At 35.3% G+C, this 23351-nt stretch overlaps 1 protein-coding gene across 1 annotated transcript; it reads left to right on the top strand.

The window, feature by feature from the left end:
- The first annotated feature begins 1208 nt into the window (after window positions 1–1208).
- LOC110886156 lies at window positions 1209–4379 on the top strand. Its single transcript, XM_022133920.2, has 3 exons — window positions 1209–1538; window positions 3522–3750; window positions 3888–4379. Exons 2-3 carry the CDS (start codon window positions 3679–3681, stop codon window positions 4254–4256), a joined length of 441 nt encoding a protein of 146 aa, XP_021989612.1. The 5' UTR covers window positions 1209–1538; window positions 3522–3678; the 3' UTR covers window positions 4257–4379.
- The last annotated feature ends 18972 nt before the right edge of the window (window positions 4380–23351 follow it).

Here is a 23351-nt window from a genome sequence, read left to right as displayed (position 1 = left end):
TTAATTAATTTAAACATATATTTTTATATAACTTTTAAGATACGATCGAAGTACAAGTTATCAAACAAGAAATCATAAAAATGAATATATACCGGTACTGAAGTTGTTCAATACGGTATGGTAATGATACGATATTAATTTATCAAAAGCAAAAAAACACTAAAAATAAATATTGATACTGATACAAATGTTATTCAATCGGTTTTGATTGAATTTGGTATAATAGCAACACAATATCCGTTTAAAAATATACATCGTAATGTTGAAATAAAAAGAGGGAACAAACAGGAAACAATAAAACGGAGTACCCGTTTAAAAATATACTTTAATTGATTTAAGTATATTTTGTTCTCTCATATAACTTTTAAGATACGATCAGAGTACCCGTTATCAAACAGGAAACAATAAAATGGAATGTATACCGGTACCGATGATGTTCGGTACAATATGGTAGCGATACAGTATCAGTTTATTGAAAGCAAAAAAAAAAAAAACTAAAAATAAAAAAATATTGGTACCGATACACATGTTGTTCAATTGGTTTTGGGCTTGGTACGATAGCGGCAGAATATCCGTTATCAAAAAATATCGTAATGTTGAAATAAAATAAACAAAAAATGCAAGCGAACCGAACGGATATCAACTGAACAACATATTTGTGTTATTTTTTTTGTTTTCGATCGATGTAGAGCTTTCTCTTTCAATTACTATATCGAGTGCAGGTACTGTAACGAACCAAATTGATACCGACTTAATCCCCACCGTAAAGCATGGGGAAACATCACTAGTTCTGATAAAAATCAGAAAGATTTTCTTTATTTATTTGAAACTCGAGTCATCAATATCTCCATCGGTGATGGCATGAAACTATGAAAGTATAAACACATGAGCCTATAAAATAATAATTTAAAAATATCATAGCATTTTTATTTGTTAACAAGTAATAATAAAATACTCATTTGCTTTTTGTTACTTTGCTTTCAACACCCAGAATTACAGCAAGTGGTGTCCGGAATATATTGTTCACATGCAGGCCTACCACCAACACCACCTAAATTTACAAAATTTGGCATACCAATCTGCTGATCCAGTTATGAATCCAATCTGATCCAGTAATCCATATCCAGACAAAATTTGAACATATTTTAATCCAAACCGGCAACATCGTCCTGGCTGCTTTCCCAATCCAAGATTCAAAACATACACATGGTACATTAAAATACAACGTTAAACAGAATATATTATGCATGTAATATACTCACTTCTCTCTCATCCACAGCCTGTCAATCTTGAATTATTAGCACATCCATCATATGATTCATTGTTGTTATATCAATCAAATCTCAAAGTTTAGGAGATTCCAAGATATCCTTCTGCCCCTTTTTGTTTGGAGACATAGTCTTTGGTCAAACCGACACTTCGGTTTCGCTGGAAAAATTTCTAGATTTGTTCTTTATAAGGAGAGTCTTTTGGTTAAGGAGATCTTTGGTTAATGGACAAATGTGGTTTTGATCTCATAACTTTTCACTATGGATCAGGTAAAGTCATTGTTTTCTTTTATAATTATGATGAATATCACTATGTGTATGTGTATGTGGATGTGTGTATATATATATGTTATTGATATGGATTAATTATGCATTGTAGCTAGTTGTGTTACTATTGTCTGTTCAATGTGGATGCATGCATTTTTTACTGTTTTTGGAAAAGACTGTTACACTTTAGAAGTATTGGGATATCTTTATTTTTTGAGAAAAAAAACACCTCAAGAAACTTACATACCTTATCCATTCCTGATGATTAATGATGTATAATCGAGTTATAATGAAAGACATATACAAGTCATGTTAAAAAGGTGTCCCCCATGTTAAGCTGTTAAGGTTACGGGTTTAAGTCTCACCGTGAAAAAAAGGTCAAAAAACGTGTAGATTTACAACATGTTTTGATTATGAATTGAAATGACCCATAAGATTGACGGCTGCCCATGTTTTAGGTAATTAATCCCTTGGTATAAGGTAACATTTTTTTAGATCCATTATAATATTCCTACATGATACAATAAAAAAAAATATTGCTACATGATGCAATAAATATCTTAAGCTTATCATGAATTATCTGTACCGGCCGTACGTTCCTCGAGTTTCAACGATAGAAAAAAAGGCATTTTAAATATTTGTTGTGGGTTATAATCAAACAGTAGAAGTCACCTTTTTGCAAGTGGTTAATGACGTACATATTATATATCATGATCAAGAAAAGTACCCGGGCAAAGTTATGGCTAGCAACACTCTTCACTTCTACTTTTAGCAAGATCTAAGAGTAGAGGTTTCGAGTATATGCAAATTTTGTTTGGTTGTATGTATTAGTTATGACTCAAATCATCCATGGTGGTTGAACTTTGACATTAGGTCATCACAGATTTCTGACTTGGGTTCAACTAGCCATTGTCTCCACTTTTCACTAGTGCCTTACATATATATGCAACATTCTTCATGTTATAATTGTAGATTTCACTAACTCAATCTAATATCCTTTAATTGTCTATTGAGTTGTAGTATTAACAATTATATTTGTTATTTATAAATATTTACGTGAATATTTATAGGCTAGGCTTGTTGTATGTCAATAGGGCTCTATGTAACTTTACCCTATCAAAGGGATCTTTTTAACGGCACGTTTCTTTTAATTCCTATCGGAACTTGAACCCAAGACCTTCCCCTTCCAAACCTAGACGTTTAAAGGCTTTGTCTTTGCCAATGGAATGGAATTACATCGAATCACTACACCCTAAACAACTATTATGGTATAAGATACACGGTTCTTAAGACAAACCCTAATGTTTACTTGTCAGACAATCCGGTTTAGCATCAACGTATGAAACATGTTGAAATCGATATCCGCTAGTTCAGGAGGTCGGTATTGGTTATATTTGAGTGTTACACATTCCATCATCGGGACAGTATATTCACATATTCTCTAAAGGCCTTCCACGTCAACTGAGATCCATACTCCTTTCTCCAGTAGGAATTGCATGATGATATTAAGAATTATAATTATATAATTATTTATATATATGTAATTATGCATATGCTAGGCTTGTAACTTTACCTTGTATTAAGAGATTTACCCTAATGAACTACACACCGAATTATTATACCATAAACCACTTCTAGTACCGTCATACCAAATAAGCTTTAAGAGCATCCACAACGAGATGTTCATAGACATATGTGGCCGATGTGGTGGTGATGGGGCGTCCGTCATCGTCTCTGAAGAAAAACACAAGCGGGTAGTCAGATAGGTCAACTCAAAGGATAGGGGTATTCTTAAGCACATACAAGATGCTCTAAAATTAAGATAAAAACCCTAACAAAATATCAAAAATGGCTTATGTCAGATGGGTATTTGTCGTTGTCAGAGCACTAATTCGACTTTATTCCTGTTTTGGTGGTTCATTTTCTTATAGCTTTATGTACCACTTTTGCATATAAATTGACAAATCCTCCAATTACTCTTTGTAGGTATGGGATCAGTACTAGAGCATGCCCATTTTTCAACTAGCAAGAAACCAATATTTTCGAGTAGCGAATGATCACTCCTCGGAATTAGAGATCAATCGAGCCATTACACGCGCCTTGTGTCAGTATCATTAGATTCGGGCCAGATACAATAACTACGATGCTTGAACATCACCATCTAGATTTCATCAAACAAACAATGTTGAAGCATGAAGATACTTTTAGACATCAGGTAACTTGTAATATTCATATTATTTGTTATGTGAAAATTCTTTTAAATAGTCATTAAAGTATTAGCAAGCAAAATAATGTTAACAAGACAAGGTGCATAATTTCAATGTTATTGTGGTTGATATTATTGCTTTATAGGTAAGGGAACTTCATCGGTTGTACAATGTTCAAAAGAAACTGATGACTAGTTTACAAAGCGAGACTCGACAACACATTGAGTTTAGTCCACGGGTTACTTTGGATATTAACGGTGATGATTTAGGAATAATGTCAGGTTTTGATCTTTCAAGACCTATCGAAGAAGATTTGTCATGTGGTGACAGTAGCGGCCTTCGTGATGGTCATACGTGTTCTCATGACTTGGAACTAACGTTAAGCATTGGACCTAGCACTAGTAATAGACGATCACAAAACACCACCAAGGCAACGGCAAAAGCGAGTTTGGGAAACTCAAGTAAATTGTACAATCAAGAAACAAGAGACCACATTGGTCTTTTCAGGATCTAAGTTTAGATAGAACATATATAACACGATTTTTTTTTCGAGGGATTTTACTTGTATGTTTGCTAGCAATTGACACATTTAGTGAACTATACAACCCAATATATGTAACTTGACTTATCTTTTAAATCTGCTGGGTGATTAATTTATTCATTTGTATATTTATTTGAACTTTGCTTTAATTTTACAACATGAATATTCACGAGTTAAAATATAAAAAACTATAAATATACTTTGATTAGTCGATCTAAGCTGGAACCATCGTACTTGAACTTCTTTTACAAACAAATCATAATCTTACCAACATAAAATTAAGCATTTTGGAAAAAATAAAAAGTCGTAAATGACTTTTTGGGTGTAATGCTTTTCTTTTCTTCTTCTTCTTCTTTATTTTTTAATTATAGATATAATGAAACAACAACATAATACCTTTTAATTGTATCCCGTGTGATATATGGTATTTTTTACACATGAATATGCATGGGTTTTCATAGACAAATTTATCTGCACCCATATTCCTCACTCATGGTATCTATGGTGCACGGCTCAACAATTTTTGAGACCCTTAAAGAAATAACAAATTTGAACTTTCAATTTCACATGGACTCATATGGATTTCACATACACCACTTATTCCTTGTAGAATAAATAAACATTATTCCTTGTAGAATAAATAAACATTATTTCTTCTGTTACAAATATATTATATTATGTGGTTATCAACTCCTTAAATAGATTAGCTTGTTCTCCAAGACTTCACCTCCTATATATATTCATTGTATTCCTTTGTAAAAGATACACCTCAATTATAACATCAATCTCTTTCTCTTTATTATTCTCTCTTATTCTTTTATTAATAGGCTAGTTTTAAAACACGTTATCAGCACGACTTGCTTTCTAGAGTTGGATCGTATTATCATGAGTGTTGTTGCTTCACGAGGAAAGACGAATGTTTTCATCAGTCTCGTGTATGGTATGTTCTTTACACTCTTCATGCAATTTAATTAATCATTATATGTCTCTATATTTATCTTCGTGTCATGAATCATATTTATCTTCGTATTTAATTAATCATTGTATACCTTTATATTTTTCTTTATATCATAAATCATATAGATGTGATTATCTAAAAAGTGAAAGGTTAGATGATTAAAATCCATTACTGTTATTATTTTAAGATCTATTGATATGCGTTCTTAATTGCCAAATAGATATGAATTACTCGATCTATGTTAATTTTTAATTTCGTTGTTATCTTAAAATTTTCAATTTGCTTTAGTTTCTTTTATTGAGTTCCTGAAAATTTATGTTAGTTTAGAGGGTACACCATTTATATGTTTCTTTCTTTTGACTAGCATTTAGATTTGTTAAAACGAGTCTAATTATATTCAATTACCTGATACATCATATTGGTATTTGCTAATTTATTCATTGTATTATTCTATAATAACCTCATCATATGTAATATTATGCATAATCTTGGATACCTTGGGCAAGATTTTGAGCTTGCTTCATTTTTAGATTTATGTCATATTTGGGATAATTGTTTTATGGGATTTCTAAATTTTTAATATTTGGCCGATTGCTTTTGTAAGGAAACCGTCCTACGGAATTGTAAAGGATTACGAAAAAATAAGATGGGATGGTAACTAATTAAAGTATTTAAATAATTTAAAAATGGTGTTTTTATACGTTTAATAAAGAGATCAAGTTTTGTGTTTAATAAACATCAAAAGTCAATATATATATGAAGGGATTGAGTTATTATTATTATTATTTTTTTTTGTTTATAAGGATCAGAAGAAATTTGTTTACAAGGCTCGAAAGAAAAATATCTTATTGTACATTTTTATCTCCAACTTAATCAGTCTTAATATCGTTTTCTTTTTTCACGATAGTTATGGATATGTGTTTATACGTATAAGATGTGGGTATAATAATTTTTTTTAGGTAACTTAATGTTAAGATCATACGTATAAATTTAAGGATATTTTGTACTTGATTTGAAAGATTTAATTATATAATCTATATTTAGATACAAATATTTATTAAATTTGAATTTGTATGTATGATCTCTAACTTTATTTATTTTATCATATTTTATAATTTACCATGATACTTATAAATGATATGGTATGCATGATTCTTATTTAGCTGCATTGGTTAATAAAAAAATTGTAGGTTGTATACCATGTGAACATATTTAATGTTTTGTGGGGTAAAGATATATATATATTTTAAATTAACTCAACGAATAACAAATGATCAAATCTTGCTAAGAGAATGAGAACTTGATAGAAATATATGTTTATGTTTTAAAACAGAGTAACAAAGATTTGTATGTAAGATATCTTTGTGATTGATTATATCGTGATAAGTAATTACATATATTATATGCGTGTGCTTATTAGTGATGAAAGGTTCCTTATTTCATCAAGGCCAAAAGGCTTATTCTATCTCGTATATATGTGGTGACATGCTATTACTTCATACAGTGTACAATTTGACTCTATGGTATATCTTGTATTCTATATGTTATTGGTTATTATATAGATATTACTGAATAGAACAACTAAACCAAAATTATGGTTTATTATTTAAGTTGTAGTTTATTATAAAGTATAGATATACTTATACATTACACCCGAAGTATCATACTCCCGAATCTCATTATGAAGTTATTAAAGGTCGTAAAAAGCTAGATCAATAATCTAATATGACCCAGACTTCTAATTACTTCTCTATTAGTGTTATAAAAATTCCAAAGAGAAGATTATTTACAAGGGAAGTCGGATAAAACAGTTTTTCATTTGTCACACCTCAAATATTCTCATTAAGTAGCAAAATTATTAAAAGAGTATGGAAGGTTTGAAGTGACTTTATATCCGTATGTCCGAGAAAATAGTGAAACTCATGAAACCTATTTGGTTCTACTCCATTCCTTGAAGTGAATGTGACTATATATTGATCGTCATGATCATGGACATAAATGAGAAATTTGTAATGGTCATACTAATAATGAGATTGGCCATCTGAATTGCTATGATAACCAAGTTAACAATGAGATCAACTATCATAATCTCAAATTATGTGAATGATTATATGAGAACAAAATGTGTAAAGGATAAAAGTTATATAACGTGATAGTTTGCAATGATAATGCGTTGTTCTCTCGCATAATGCAATTAATACACATACGATCCCATAAACCAGAAGTTTATGTATCATGATTATTTACTTAATCGACATGACCGGTTTGACCACACCGAGTCAATGATGATGTGAAATTCTTGAAGAACCAAAAGATTCTTCTTGATAATTAAACATGTAATGTTTACTCTTAAGGGAAATTACATATTTGCCAAATAAAGTAGGGTGTGTTTCCCTAAATATTCTGGAAATTGTTAGAGGATATGAACATCCCAACATAATACCATTTAGTGTTTTAAATCGATGCATCGTCTAAATGGTTATCAAATTCACAACCTGAAGTTTGTGTGATTGTGGCTTAGCTAATGTGATAGAAAGCATATTATCCAGATTGGTATATTTATTTTGGTAATAATAGTGAATTCAATTCCCAAGTCATTAATGATTATTGAAATAAAAGGTGAAATTCATATATCTTATGTTTATACAAGAATTGCTTTGTTAAGACAGTCACTAAACGTTCACAGTTGATTGCAAAACAAATGGTCATAAGAGCAACAATTCATTTGGGTACATGTGATTTTACATGTACAACATTAATTCACATCAAGCCAAAAAAATATATAATATCTCTCCCCAAATAGTTGGTTTATGGTCAGGAACCAAAGATGTCTCATCAAAGATTTTGGTTGTGCAGTATATATTGAAATTGATCCACCACTATGCACAAAGATGGGACCTTAAAAGGTGGTTGGGAATATATGATAAATTAATTGATATCCATCTCAATGGATTAACATTCCCAACATCAGGGGGAGATAAAAAGCAGTTGGAAAATAAATGAGTTGGTATGAATTATCATGGATCCTCAAAAAACTAAAAGTGTGAACCAGAAGTTCAAAGAATAACTCATATACAAAGATTAGCGAATATATTACCAGACGCATTCACTGACCTTAAAAAGGTGTTTATGTCACATATACCAACTGCTAATGCTCCAATTAAGATGAGTGTCCTAGAAGGACAACCACATGTTTGTAATGAGTCTATTGCACGTCTGAAGCGTGGTAGACTAGTCGATTCCAATAACAAAATTCCTCGAAAATTGGAGCAACTAATTAAGATGGTCAAGTCGAGGTTATATTAAAAAGGTCTCCTGAAGAGACAGTAGGCATGATGGTTCAAGAAGAACCTCAGGTACCTGAAACTAAAGAGATCTCGATATACATGGAATCGGAATAAAATCGATGTCGTTATACTTTTGTATATAATTTAGCGCTTGTAATGATGAAATGATGAAGAACCTCAGGTATCATGTCTAAGATATACATGGAATCGGAATAAAATCGATGTCGTTATACTTTTGTATATAATTTAGCGCTTGTAATGATGAAATGATGAGGATCAAAATTTAAGATCTGCCTATGAGAAATGATTGGCTAAAATGGAAAGACGCAAATGAGGTAGATTTAAATTCTCTAATGAAATGGAAAGTTTTCGGACCAACAGTCCATACAACTGAATTTGTAAAGTATGTTGGATATTAATGGGGCTTTTATGCGAATCATGTGAAAATCAAATTAAATGAGATAAGGCAAATATGGTGCACAAGGATTTTCGCAAAAACCCATGATTGATTATAACAAGACACATTCTCTAGTGGTCGATGTAATTACTTTCCAATATTTTATTAGTCTGGTAATATAAAGATAGAATTGATATGCGTCTTATGAATGTTATGTATCACTTGATACTAAAAGTTTACATGAAAGTCCCTCAAGGATTTGAATTATCAAAAATCATGTAAAATGAGTTCTCGAGAACGATATGATCGTTGTATACAAATTCATATTTGAATATGTTGAATATAATTGAAACTCCTGATGAGTATCGTAAAGCATTTAAGTGCTTATAAGGTTAGTTGAAACATCTTAAGGATGTAATTCTTGTGCACCAATAACTATACACAGAAAACTTGTGCCTGGTTATTATGGCATCTTAATGTACAATGTATAAGCATGGTACAATATGGATTAAATATTCAAGACATCCTTGCATATGATATAGAAATCAATGAGAAGGTGTATGTAATAGAACTCCTAAAGAGTGAATGCACATACATTGTTTTTCAAAGTTGAAAGAAGTATGTATATGATTGCAAATGCCTGAAGCATTGACTTCAAGTCCTCAAGAATGTATCTTTACAAAGTTAAAGATAGTATGAATTAAAATAGTCAAGTTGAGTGTTGTACAACTCAAGATATATTCTGATAAAGAGCAATATAAGTTTGATAATATTATCCACCTTTATCAAATGTTCTTTCTTAAAAGTTCACTATAATTGCAATTTACAGTGACGATGTCTGAGCATCATCAAGAGAAACTGACGAGCTTTTAGAAGGGGAATTTTTTAATGACTCTGGCACAGTCTAATTATTACTCGACTTGCAGTTCGAGTATATTTGTAATCATACTTTTATTCATCTATCAAACTACATCTAGAAGATGTTGGTGGGACATTTTAGTATGTAGAGAGCTCAACCTTATAGTATGTTAAAGGTTGTTCAAACACTTTTTATAAGAAATAAAGGTTATTCAAACACTTTTTATAAGAAATGATTATTATCATCTCCTACCAAAGTAGAGATTCTCATTTCAAAAGTACCATGGCTAAAGTGCAATTGTGCATTAACTTAACTTTCTTGCATGATAATATATATTTTTTATTTGAATTTATCAACATGATATAGCACATGTCCAATGAGGAGACATTTGAATGGTAAAGCAGATATGTCGATACCCTAAAGGTAAGAATGATATGTGTCTATATTTTACTAACCCATGAAAGCTAGTTCTGTTAGTCTTGTAGATATAAAGAATGTAACACAAACAGTCTTGGATCTTATGGTATTTGTCCGCAAAGAGGAAGCACTAGAAGTCTCACAAGAAGATTTTACAACATTACTCAATATAAAGGATTGCACTTCAAGGCATCAAACGACAAATTATTCTACAAAAGTTTTGAGCAACTTTCGAGGATGATGGACACACTTTACTTAAAAGATACATATTATATTGAGGGGGAGATTTATTCAAGTTGCACTCTTTTTCCCTTAACTAAGTTTTATCCCAATGGGTTTTCTTAGTAAGGTTTTTAATGAGGCAACATACTTGATCCAGAAGTATCAGGGGGAGATAATGCGCATTACACGCTGCACTCTTTTTCCCTTAGCTATGGTTTTGTCCCACCGGGTTTTCCTAGCAAGGTTTTTAATGAGGCGGCATCAGCGGCATCAAGCGTATTATGTTGATAACCAAGGGGGAGTGTTACAAATATATTATATTATCTGGTTATCAACTCCTTAAATAGATTAGCTTGTTCTCCAAGACTTCACCTCCTATATATATTCATTGTATTCCTTTGTAAAAGATACACCTCAATTATAACATCAATATCTTTCTCTTTATTATTCTCTCTTATTCTTTTGTTAATAGGCTAGTTTCAAAACATCTTCATTGTTTTTCCTTAGGCTAAATCTATCCGGACACCCTCTGACGCTATTTGGACATTTTTGGTGCCCTAGACGCCTCGTATAGGGCTATACGAGGCGTCTAGGCACATAATTCAAGGGGGTCTTCAGGAAATGTTAGGCACAAAGTTTCAGAAACCCTAGACGCCTCGTGCAGGCCTATACGAGGCGTCCAGGCATTGGGTGTTTTTTTGGATTATAAGGTGGGGTGTTTTTAGGGATGGCAATCAAACCCAAACCCGCTAGGTAAACCCGAAACCCGACACATTTGGGACAGGTTTGGGGTCGGTTAATCGGGTTTGGGACGGGTTTGGGAATAGTTTTTATTTTTTTCACGGGTTTGGGATTTAGTGATATACCCCTTTACCCGACCCAATTACCCGATAAAATGTACCCGTTTACACGATTGTATACCCGATATAATTTCTTTTTTGTTATTAAATATGTATATATATATATATATATATGATACATCTATTTTTTACACATATAGGTATTCTATTCTGTATATATTCTAGTTATTTGATATACATTTTTATAATGACAATACAAAATGTAACCGGTTAGTAGTTACCCGATAAATACCCAATGGGTTTTGAGATGAGTATACCCAACGAGTAATTTTTTTAAATTAACGGGTTTACCCGAAACCCGCGGGTATACCCGATACCTGATGGGTATTTACCCGCTAGAAACCCGACGGGTTTTGGGACGGGTTTAGGACAAGCTTATCTAACCGGGTTTGGGTTTGGGATTACCTAAACCCGTCCCAAACCCAACCCATTGCCATCCCTAGGTGTTTTGGTGGGGTTATATATTTTGATAGTTTTTGGAGATTTTTTTTAGTGAAAAATTTTGTGTTTTAAAAAAAAGTTTTGTTTTTACACTATAAAAGAATTTATCGGCTCTTTAAATATATTTGATCGATTAAATATTACATTGTTTTTAACATTTTACTTTTTTAAATATTATTCTTTCGATTAAAATTTTATCTCGTTTAAATATTGTTTCGGTATTATATTCAAAACATATATTGTTTCCGTATTATATTCAAAACATATATTGTTTCCGTATTATATCAATTTAAGACAACAATCATTAAGTAACCGAATAACCGAAAACAAACGTAAATATGACATATATAAGATAAATTTTGTACATCCATAACAAAAAATATATAAGATAAGTTTGTACATCCATAACAAAAATAAAAACTACAACTGGCCTACGCATCAGGCTCTGAATCTGGACCTGCCTGTTGCGGCTGCTGCTGATGTGGTGCTCGAGGTGGTGCTCGAGGTGGTGGGAGCTGTATCGGGGGTAACCCCTCTCTCTCTCGTCTATCCTGCTCGGCTCGTACCAACCAACCTATCAAATCGTTGAGCCTGTCAAGCTCGGCTCGTATCTCCGGATGTACTGCAGCTCCCGGGGCATGACCTGGAATAACGTGACGTGGAAACTGAGGCGCCCCGGGAGGTGGTGGTGGTTGTGGCATCGCTGTACCGTCTAAATTCACCTGAGGGTCCGGTAGGAGCACTGCAGTAGGATCTGCCGGAGGATAGACTAACTCGAACTGCTCTGGTAGGGGGACCTCTACCCATATGCCCCCTGCGCGACTTTTATACCGCGGGCCAACGACGAACCTCTTAATCAGTCCCATCCCCCACAGCGATGGAAACCCCATCCGCGTCGGCATGACGGGCAGCGTCCGTAAATGTGGGTCTTGCTCTGGTACGATGCCCAATGAACGGGCAATGACGGTCACGTACGCGCCGCCATACAAAAATCCACGCTCCTGCCGGTGATGGGCGGAGGTGTAGTACTCGGCTAGACCGTGTGCTAGTGTGCACGGCCTCCTGTACAACAAACAATAAAAGAAAAAAAAGATATGTGGTCGTACACCACTCACGGCTGTAGCCGCGCCCTGTAATAGAAGTAGCGAGCATATGGTGCATATACCTACAGATAGTGTTAGCGAAATACAGAAACAGAAATTAATAAACAATACACATAATCACAATAATTACTGTAATAAACGTACGTACCTGTACAATGGGTCACGAATATATGAAACCCTCCCCTTCGACTTGTCGTACTCCCAAGTATTTTCCCCCACACCCACGTGCCAAAACCCTAAAAGAGTGGGTCTATCAACCACCACTAGCCCCCCTGTAAAAACGTCAGTCTCGATCTCCTCCTGCCTGTATAAACCGCAATGAACCGCAAACTGTGCTAGCGTCATCGAACGCCAAACGCTAGCAAGCCTAAAAGAAACCTCAGGCGGAGGGGGAGGAGCATCTGGCCGTGCAGGCGGCTGCGCGGCCCCAGGAGGGTGAAATGTGAATGTCGATAGGAACTCGACCAGCAGCTCCCTGTAGCTCGGCGTGTGCACCAACTCAAAAAGACGATGCGACGGTGTATCGACAGGTATAAACCGACACACTCTAGGCGTCTCACTAATCTCATCTATCGCATCCCAGTCGATCGCTGCATGCGCTCCAATGTGCATCCTCCTAAGCTTCTGCTAATGACGGGAGGCGGGGATGCCGTCTAGAAACTCTAGATACGGGTGACTGTGCAGCGGATATGGAGGCGGTGACCGCCTCCTTCGCGGACCCCGCGGCACCGGCTGATCCCCCGGCGGTGCCCCATCAATCTATGTTAGTGCATACATCTGTCGACTTCGTCTTGTATCGAGTCTTGTACTAGATAGGTTAGATCAGGGCACATTGTACGAGAAATTAGGAAGTTTTAGGTTGAATTGAAGGTGATTTCGCTTGAGGATGCTATTCCGCTTGAAATGACTTTGGTCACTTTCAAGCGGAATCACTATCATCCTTATTTCGCTTGAACTGATGTTTGTGTGTTTCAAGCGGAATCATGACACTATATATAGTAGCTCGAGCGGAATCATTTGTAACAGTTACTGAATTTCATACCGAGGTGCTGCCGGTGTGATTCTTGCTTGTAATCATTGTTAGATCAATCAACAAAGTGTTTAAAGTGAAGAACAAGCTGTTTCTAAGTCTGTTTCTTGTTTTCCGCACCTGAAACAGATCAAAACTCCTCTGAACGACTCGTTCGGGTCAGTCTCACGATCCTACAAGTGGTATCAGACCTCAGGAGGAGGAGTTCTGCAGATTACAGCCTGTTTTCATTGTGTTTTCTGACTTCTACACCTTCTTTCTTGAATTAAACAAGTTTTAACGGTTAAAATCAACTCAATTTCTCACAGACTGTGTAAAAGTGTGTATTAACAAAGCCTTGAAAGAATCAGTTTAAAATTCGGATTAAAAATGGCTAAAATGGACCTTAGAAGTGATTCCGCTTGAACGAACAAAGTTGTTTCCCCTCGAAAATCATAGTGCATTTCAAGCGAAATATCTAATTCCGCTTGAAAATTTGTTATTCCGCTTGAAATTTTCAAGCGAAATCTCTTATTCTGCTTCAAAATTACCTGATTCCGCTTGAAACTTCCTTATTCCGCTTCAGTGGGTTATTCCGCTTGAACGGTTTCAAGCGAAATCAAGTGATTCAGTTCCAATCTGTTATTCCGCTCGAAATTCAAGCGAAATCAGCTATTTCACTTGAACATCTTATTTCGCTTGAACTACTAATCTTGCTTGAAGTTATCTTTTCAGGTTATTGTTCTGATTTCGCTCGAAAGGTTATTTTGCTTGAAAGTCTGAATCATGGAGAACGAGTTTTACAACGCATTTGCTACTCCGACTACTCCGGCTTCCATTGCTCAGAACATGAATTTGGAAAACGAGACCGGAACTTTACAAAAGCCCCCGAAGCTAATGAGCATAGAAGAGTATTACGGATGGAAAGACAGATTCGAAAACTGGGTTCAAGCTAATCATTTGAGATCATGGGAGTGTATTCTAAAAAAGTATGTCCTACCACGTACTGATCTGCAAGTTGAGAAAACCATTTCTGAATTATCTGACACAGAACGTGATATGTACAAAGCTGAAAAAATGATGATCAGTTTGCTTCAGCAAGCCATTAAAGAAGACATCTTCGTGTTGCTTCAACATGACAAAACTTCGAAATCAATTTGGGATGCTCTTAGAATCAAATTTGAGGGTAGTGAAAATATGATTAAGAGCAAAAAGGTACTGCTTAAAAAAGAATTTGATCTATTCACTAGTTTGCCTGGGGAAGATACAAAGAAGCTAATTGAACGATATTGCCACTTAGTACGATCCATGTCGATGCTGAGCATAACCAAAGATCGTGAAGAATGGGTCGACAAGTTAGCTGATGCTTTACCACAAAAAGAGTGGGGGTACTTACTTGATGATTTTAAAGAACACTGGAGTTTATGATGGATTGACAATTTCTCAGTTTATCGAGAAAATTGAGGGTCAAGATCTGGAACAACAAAAGATTGCGAGGATGAACAATCCGAGTGGTCAACAAGATGTGAAAATGTATTACAAAGGCGGTGTTCCAGAAGTTGAAAGAAGCCCGAAAATTCAAACTGCTTTTAGTGCTGGAGACTCATCTGAAAATGTTGAACAAAGTTCAAACAAAAGCAGTTGATTCTCTTCATATCCAAGTGTTAATCCAAAAGATTCATCTTCAAGCTTTCAGCATCAAAGTTCTAAAAGTGGAAATGGTTATGTGATACAATGTAACATTGCTTTGAATCTTCCTGAAGGTCAAAGTTTCTCTGAAGAAGTTGCGAAAGATCACATGGCATTACTTGGTTCTGTGCTACTATCCTATGAAGGTTTGGTTGCAGGGTGGATTGGGAATCCTATGCTAACAAAGGAGGATTACGATCAGATAGACGCTGAAGAGATGGAGCTAATGGACATCAAATGGTGTCTAGCTAGTGTCCTAAGAAGAGCAGAAAAGTTTAAACTGATTACTGGAAGAAATGACTTTCTTGATGCACATGCTTCCACTTTAGGTTTTGATAAATCTAAAGTTACTTGTTTTAGATGCAGGGAGAAAGGTCATTTCAAGAGAGAATGCAAGAACAGATAAGCAAGTGAAGCTAAGAATCCATTCGGAAAAGATGACTACTACCGGAAAGCCATATATCAACAAGTTGGTCACCAACAACAACAAGAACCACAAGTGGCTCATGCTAGAAAAGTGATAGAGGATTAAAAAAGAGCATGTCTGGTGAATCAAGAAGATTTTGACTGGAACAAATACATTTCCTCCAACAGCAAAGCATGCTTGATCAATCAAGAGGATGAAAGACTACCTGAAGGCTTTAGCTGGGATATGTTTACGGATGAAAAAGGAGAGTTTAAAGCTTTCATTGCTAAGATTGTGAAAGAACCAGATATGTTTACTGAATGGATGAAATCTATTGGTGTTAGTGTGAAGGATTAAGAAGAGAAGTCTGTTTTATCTGATGAAAGCTCACAAAGTTCAGATGATAGTTCAGAAAAGGAAATTGATTTTGATCAAACACCATCTGATTCTGGTTCTTCGGATGATAGTTCTGACAAATCAATAAAGTTTGATCAATCAGCAACTGATGACAGTAGTGATGATGAGGAAGAAAAACATATTAATGTTGCAAAAACTCATTTATCTCCTGAAAGTTTTCATTTTTATTTTACAGATCGCTTGGAGAAACTGAAGGAGAGATGAGCAGCTAAAGAACAGAAGCAAATGAAGTCTGAAAGTGTTGCTCAAGAAGATGAGATTGTACAAAATGAAGAAATTAAAATTGTTGCTGAGGAGATTGTTGAAACCAAAAAGGAAACTAAAGCTGAGAAAGTGATTGAAGTAGAAAAAGTCGTTGAAGTAGAAAAGATTGTGGAAGTCATCAAGCCTTGCTCAAAGTGTTTAGAACCATGCAAGGAATGTGCAGCAAAAGACGAGAAGCTGGCAGAGTATGAGAAAATGAAGGAACAATTACTGTTCAATCTTAACAATGTGAAGGAGTCTTATGATGTATTGAACAGAACAGTAACTGGTCTTCAAAAGACAAATTCTGAACGAGAGAATGCTTTGACAATGATGAACGCAACAATGATGAGGAAGCAGAAAGCTATCAATTTCTACATCGAAGAAAGTGCAAAGTGGAAGCAGGAGTTGGAGACTGAGAAAATTGAGAATGAGAGAATCAGACGATTATTACAGAGTCATTCTAGTTCTGATTATCTTATTGATCGAATTTATCCGACTGTTGCAGGTATGGAAGCTTTTCAAGATGACAAGCCTAAGAAGAAGGATACTGGTAAGAAACCAACTGTTAGCTATAACAAGTGTCCGCCTCCGATCTGGGAAGGTTATTCTCCCAGAAAACCAAATGAGGAGCAAGTCGAAAAGGCAGTCAATATAAAGTTAAAAACCGATACAACTGATGAATTACCAGAAAACATTGACGTTACTTTTACATCGTCTGACACTGATCATGAGTCTGAATTAATCAAAAAGGTGGTCGATCAGGTGTTGGATACTGACGAGGAGTCTGAGTCAAAGTCTGAGTCTGGAGGGTCAAGTTCGTCAGTCAACAGTTCAAAACCGATGGTTAAAAGGACTTACAGTAAAGAGTTTTTATTATCAAAATCAAATTTGGATGATGAAACATTTGAAGTTGCATACACTTTAAATGATTCTGACAAAGAGTTTCCAATAAGAAGTGTTAGATTTGAAATGATCAAAAAGGTTTTCAAAATGACAGAAATTAATATTTCTGAAATAAAAGATTTAAATCTTATTGGAAAACCTAAAAAATACACTTCAAGAGTTCAACAACGATTAAACAAGAAAAAAAGGTTACAATTCCGGTTCTGGTTTTCAAAAGAAACCAAACCATAATGGTAATTTCAAAAAGAAAGGTTTAGGTTTTATTCCACCAGAAAATTATAAAAATGAGAAAAATTCTAAAACAAAAACAGAATTTGTTTCAGGTGGAAGTGCTGAGGATGAACAGAAGAATCCTTTCTGGAAACAATCAAATCAGGAGTTTATTGCTGAAAAGAAAAGGAAAGAAACTGGAGTGTTTCATCCAAAAGAGACTAGAACCTGTTTCAAATACAATGAAGTTGGTCACATTGCATCAAATTGTTCTCAAACGACAAAGACAAAATAGGGAGTATCTGAAAAACTTAAAGAAAAAGTTGTCGATGTTGAGTCACCAACTGAAAAATTCAAAATCTTTGAAAATTCAACTTATGAAGTTGGTGAGAGTTCAAAGAAAAATTTTTACAAAAAGAAAGCAAAAGATAACCAAGTGTGGGTTGTTAAGAATGTTTCTGAAAAAGTCAGCGGTGAACCTGATTCCACAAAATCAGAGTAGCCACAGGTTGAGGTTAAAAAGGAAAACTCAGTACCTCCGATGGATGATGGGAACTTTCCACCATTGAGGTCTAAAAATTTTAAATCAAAAGTTGGTAAGGTTGAGATATCGAATCAATTCTATTCTGAAAAGAAAGAATTTGATGTAGATAAAGAGTTTAATGGAAGTGTGAAAAAGATTTTTGGAAAAATGGTTGATAGAAAGGTGAAAGGGGTAAAAGAGTTTTATGAAACAAAGAAAGCAACATATACCCTGACTGAAAGTGAACTTGATAAGTTATCATCCAAGCTTGCTGAGTCTTGGATGTCTGTGTTTAATATGTGAAAAACCGGACTATGCCGGAGATCCCAAGTTTGTAATCGCGGATCAGGAATCGGCATCATTTCTTGAAATTGTTTTTGTGAATGAATTTTAATGTTGATAAATTTTACAGGTTGTGACTTTGCCGGAGCTTCCAGGTTGGTAAGTGTGAAGCAGGAATCGGCATCTTTATTGGTAACATGTATCTGTGTAGATGTGATATTCCTACAAGTGGTAACTCAAGGACATTAGGTTGTACTTGATTTATCTTACAATTGGTACAGGTTTGGTCTTACAACTGGTACAGAGGTTTCATTGTGCATACTTGCAAGTGGTAAATCAGGGACATTAACTTGTACTTGATTTTCTACAAATGGTTAAAATTGAACAAGATGATGAACCAGTCCCTACAAGTGGTAAAAACAAACTTATTTTCCGGAAAAATCATTTTGATTAAAACAAACTTAAGTGTTTTGAAATCTAAATGAGAAAATAGTTTGTTGAAAGGGGGAGTTCTGATTGTTTATGCCTAGTGGATGGCGAATTGAAGTGATTCGATATCGGTTGTCATCTTTATGTATATTTTATTTTCAATTTTTTTTAAATGTGTTTGCATTTTAGGGGGAGTAAAAATTTCAGAAAAATCCAAAAATATTAGAAAATTTGAAAAAGACAAAAACATGATAAAATAAAAAATGAGTATTGTTGAAAAAGAGGAAATGATAGTTGTTTTGGTCAAAAATTACCTAAGTAATTAAGTGATCAAATTAGTTAAGTGAGGTAGTGTGCTAGTAGTGTTCGTGAAAAATATGCTGGTTAAGTTGTTTACAAAAAACAGTTTCAGGATATAGCTCAGGATACCGAGCTGTATCAACAATCAAACAATGAGCAGAAATGTAAAGGTTGACATGAGATATACGAGGAAAGCCCTTGATCAATCTAGATCTCCGGCATAAAACCTCGGGAGCTGACAATCGTCGGCTGCCTTGTTCTTCTTATTGCTTGAATAACCAGGATACAGTGCAGGATATGATGCGGATCAACTAGGTGTTACAATGAAATTTGATTACAAGTGTTTGTGTTTAGTGATTGCTAGAAGCTAGAGAGTAAAGTGTGCGAGTGAAAGTGTGTGGAAAAAGTTGTGTTTACCTATGATCCGATCAATCCCTTTTATAGTAAAAGAAACTAACAAACTATCCTATTATTCCGGGATACTTTGGAATATTCCATTCTGAACGTTGGGGGCTGCTTCTACTCGTTTTCCACGCGCATATTAACCATAATTCCGGGATTTAAGCCTCCATGACCGTTGGAACATTAATATCTTTGACCAGCTCCCATGAAGCATGCCTTTCTTCAATGACGACCGTTACAAGAGCTATTCTTCCGCCATCAACGTCCTTATCCTGACTAATTTGAGCGGGTCTTCAGGATAACTTGGTCCTCATGAACGTTAGTCCCTTGTAACCAATGTTTACAAGCAAATTGTTAGTAATAGTCAGGATACTGCCCCAGGATGTTACCAATATCCTGGCCTGGTATCCTGATCATATACAACTAACAAAAAATCAAGATACAAAGTCAGGATATAGGCTCAGAATTTCACCCATAACAATTGTCCCCAAAAATATAACTGTTGGATATCCTGATTCCAACGGATATATTTTTTAGTCATTCTAACATGTCTGGTAAGGATATCTGTTTTAAATATTCCTGCATAGATTTGGTTACTTCAGAATACTATCATGTAATGAAATTAGAATTACTCCTTTTACGCAGATTCCATCAAGGACCCTGCTACTTTTGATCTAGAGGAGCTTGACAACTTTTCTAAGCATGCCTTGGTGAAAAAGGAGCCATATGTTGCCATCAGCTCTAAGCCCTCTACTGCTGCTGCCGAAGGTTTCTCTTATGGTGACCTTGGCTTCATGGAATCCATCGAGCCCATGATCTTCTTCCCTAATAAGGTAAGTATCCAGATCCTGTATCCCGTACACATATACTGAACCTGTATCCTGGTTAGTTTGTCTTTAATGATACCCGTATTTTGTAGGGTCTAAATCATCTGATCGTCCTGCACTTAGAACAATTTTAATTTCCTACAAGTAGAATAGTTTGACAGTTGAAGGTGGAGGGATCCTGTGTTTTCAGGATGAAGCCTTCAGCTGTTTATGTAAATATGCTTTAAAAACTTAATTGTGTTCTTGGTGAATGGGTCTCTTTTTGAGACGAAACCAAGAATACAATCTTTTGGACTAATAATAATAAACTGACCTTTTAGTGTTATTTATTATGTTTTTATTTTGAAAGGTATGTTTTGAATATCCTGATCAAATATCCTGGTCAGGATACTGATGAAATGTCTTCTAAATGTTAGACAAAACTTGGTTGAATATGACTTTTTGGAAAACTTAGATCATTTAGATAAGGTTCTCGAGACTTGAATAATAAATCATACCAGAAACAATTAGGCAATAATTTCCAACCTTAACCTTTGAATCCTTTGCAATGTCCCTGGCATTGATGTCCCCTGTCTGTGCAGGATATTGCATCAGTGCATGACATACTTGAGTATTTCTTCACTTAGTGATTAAACTTCGTAGCTTCTTTTCCACAAAAGAACGTGTGTAATCACCGCTTGTCATATCGTTAAAAACTTTAGTTTTACTGGGGATAAACCCTTATTGTACTGGGAATAAACCCTTAGTATCCTGGGGAAAATCCCAAATTTTCGAGCGCTACAGGCGGGGATGTGGAAACCCCAAAACTTAAAAAGGTGAAAACCTTTAAACCTTAGAAGAGTGTGAAAACACTCTTGTTTTCGTGCGCCACAGGCGGGAGTGTATAAACTCCAAGACTTAGAAAGGTGAAAACCTTTAAACCTTAGAGAGTATGAAAATACCCTTTCGCGAGAGAGGGTGATCAATCCTCATATACCTTAAGGATCCAGGGTATAGCCAACAGTAACGAAATTGTCAGCCACTTTTACATGAACTGGTCCCGCCACCTTGAACTATCCCTGGATAACTTGCGCTCCAGGCGGGGTGTTTGAACCCAATTCGTGAGAAAGGTGAAAACCTTTAAACCTTAGAAGGGATCAGGATCCCTTAAACGTGAGAGAGGGGGCCAATCCTCTAATCTTTCGAGTTATCCTGAGTGCATATCCTGGAGCCATATTCTGGAGCATATGCTGCAAAACAATTGTAAACTAAGGTGGGTGTTAGCTTGGCTAACACCCCTCCGATGCTTAAGTTAGTATTGGGTTCAAATAAAATAAATTATATTTAAAAGAGATAGAATTCATACCATCTTGAGTTAGAAATTAAATTCTAAACTCACTTGAAATAGGCTTTGAGATGTATAGCATTCTAGGATCTTGGTAGTATATCCCCCTCCATATTCTTAAGCTGGTATGCTCCTTTTCCGGATCCCGATTCAATCTCATAGGGTCCTTCCCACTTTGGAGCCATCTTCCCATCAGCAGGATTCGTAGTATTCTGAAAAAGCTTTCCTTAACACCCAATCTCCGACTTGGAACCTTCTAGTCCTTATATTCTTGTTGTATGCTCTGGATATCCTCTGTTGATATGCTGCCATCCTTAGCTTCGCTGCATCTCTTGTTTCATCCACAGTATCTAATCCTTGGCACATTGCTTCAGGATTCTACCCAGGATCCTGGAGATTGGATCTTGTCGTAGGTATCACCATTTCTGTTGGGATCACCGCTTCTGCTCCAAATACTAAGGAGAAAGAGGTTTGGCCAGTTGCACTCCTTATTGTTGTTCTATCAGCCCACAAAACAAAGGGTAGTTCTTCTGCCTATCTTCCTTCTTTAGCTCTGTTTTGGTCAAAAATCACACAAGGATAATGCAACCAAACTCTTTGTAAACGGGGAATGATGCTTGGTATGATGAACAAAGACAAGGATCACTATAATGAAAATTGCACAAGTGACACAAGGATTTATACGAGGAAAAAGCCCTTGATCAGTGAATGATCTCCGGCATAAAAAACCTCGGGTGATGGAAACTACCGATCACCAAACTTCAATATAACAAACAATGTTTACAACTTCGGATGGTAACGAGCTAGGTACAAGGATCACTATAGTATCGTATGCTAAAGCGTGTGAGAAATGTGTTGTGTCTTCCGAATGCTGTAGAGTGCCATTTATATAAGCGTGTGTGGTTGTATTTTAGGTAAATCACCTAACTACTAGCTCGTTACCCCTTTAGGAATAGAAGTAAATTTAGCCTAACTAAATACCCGTAATTTGTGCTAAGTTTCCATATTCTTCATAACGTCCATTTTTGGTTATGCATGTGCGAAATCAGCGTGACAGATTCCTTGATAACGTTGCTAAGACCAGATCCAACTCGTTATTCCTGCAAAACAACATTAAATTCAAAGAGAACAATCGTTAGTGTGAGGATCCTTAGGATGATCCATGATCATGATCCTGAAGCTCTTCTGAGGATCACTATCTGCCAAAGAAACAAGGATCACTTGTTAGGATATCATGTAAGGATCACAGGTCATTAAAATCCTGCCCTAACAATTGCCCCCAAAATATAAGGAGTAATTATGTAATATTAACGAGTTATATTTTGCCGAATCTTATCTATAACTAACTCAACGGATATATAACCGTTAAGAATGAACTATCCGTTGCGATCTGACGTCATGGAGATGACAGCCCTGCACAAATCATCATTATAAATAGAAATAGGGATAGGATCGTTTGCATTTAAATTCAAGAACTCTTCCCTTTATAACCGCGATCAGAGGATTGAACAGGTATTGCCCTTCTCCTTCTCTCTTGCTTACTCTGTTTTCCTTTCT

Source organism: Helianthus annuus, chromosome 10, assembly GCF_002127325.2.
Source record: "Helianthus annuus cultivar XRQ/B chromosome 10, HanXRQr2.0-SUNRISE, whole genome shotgun sequence".
Taxonomy (NCBI): domain Eukaryota; kingdom Viridiplantae; phylum Streptophyta; class Magnoliopsida; order Asterales; family Asteraceae; genus Helianthus; species Helianthus annuus.
Note: the sequence above shows the minus strand (reverse complement) of the source record. Positions and strands in the feature narration are given on the sequence as shown.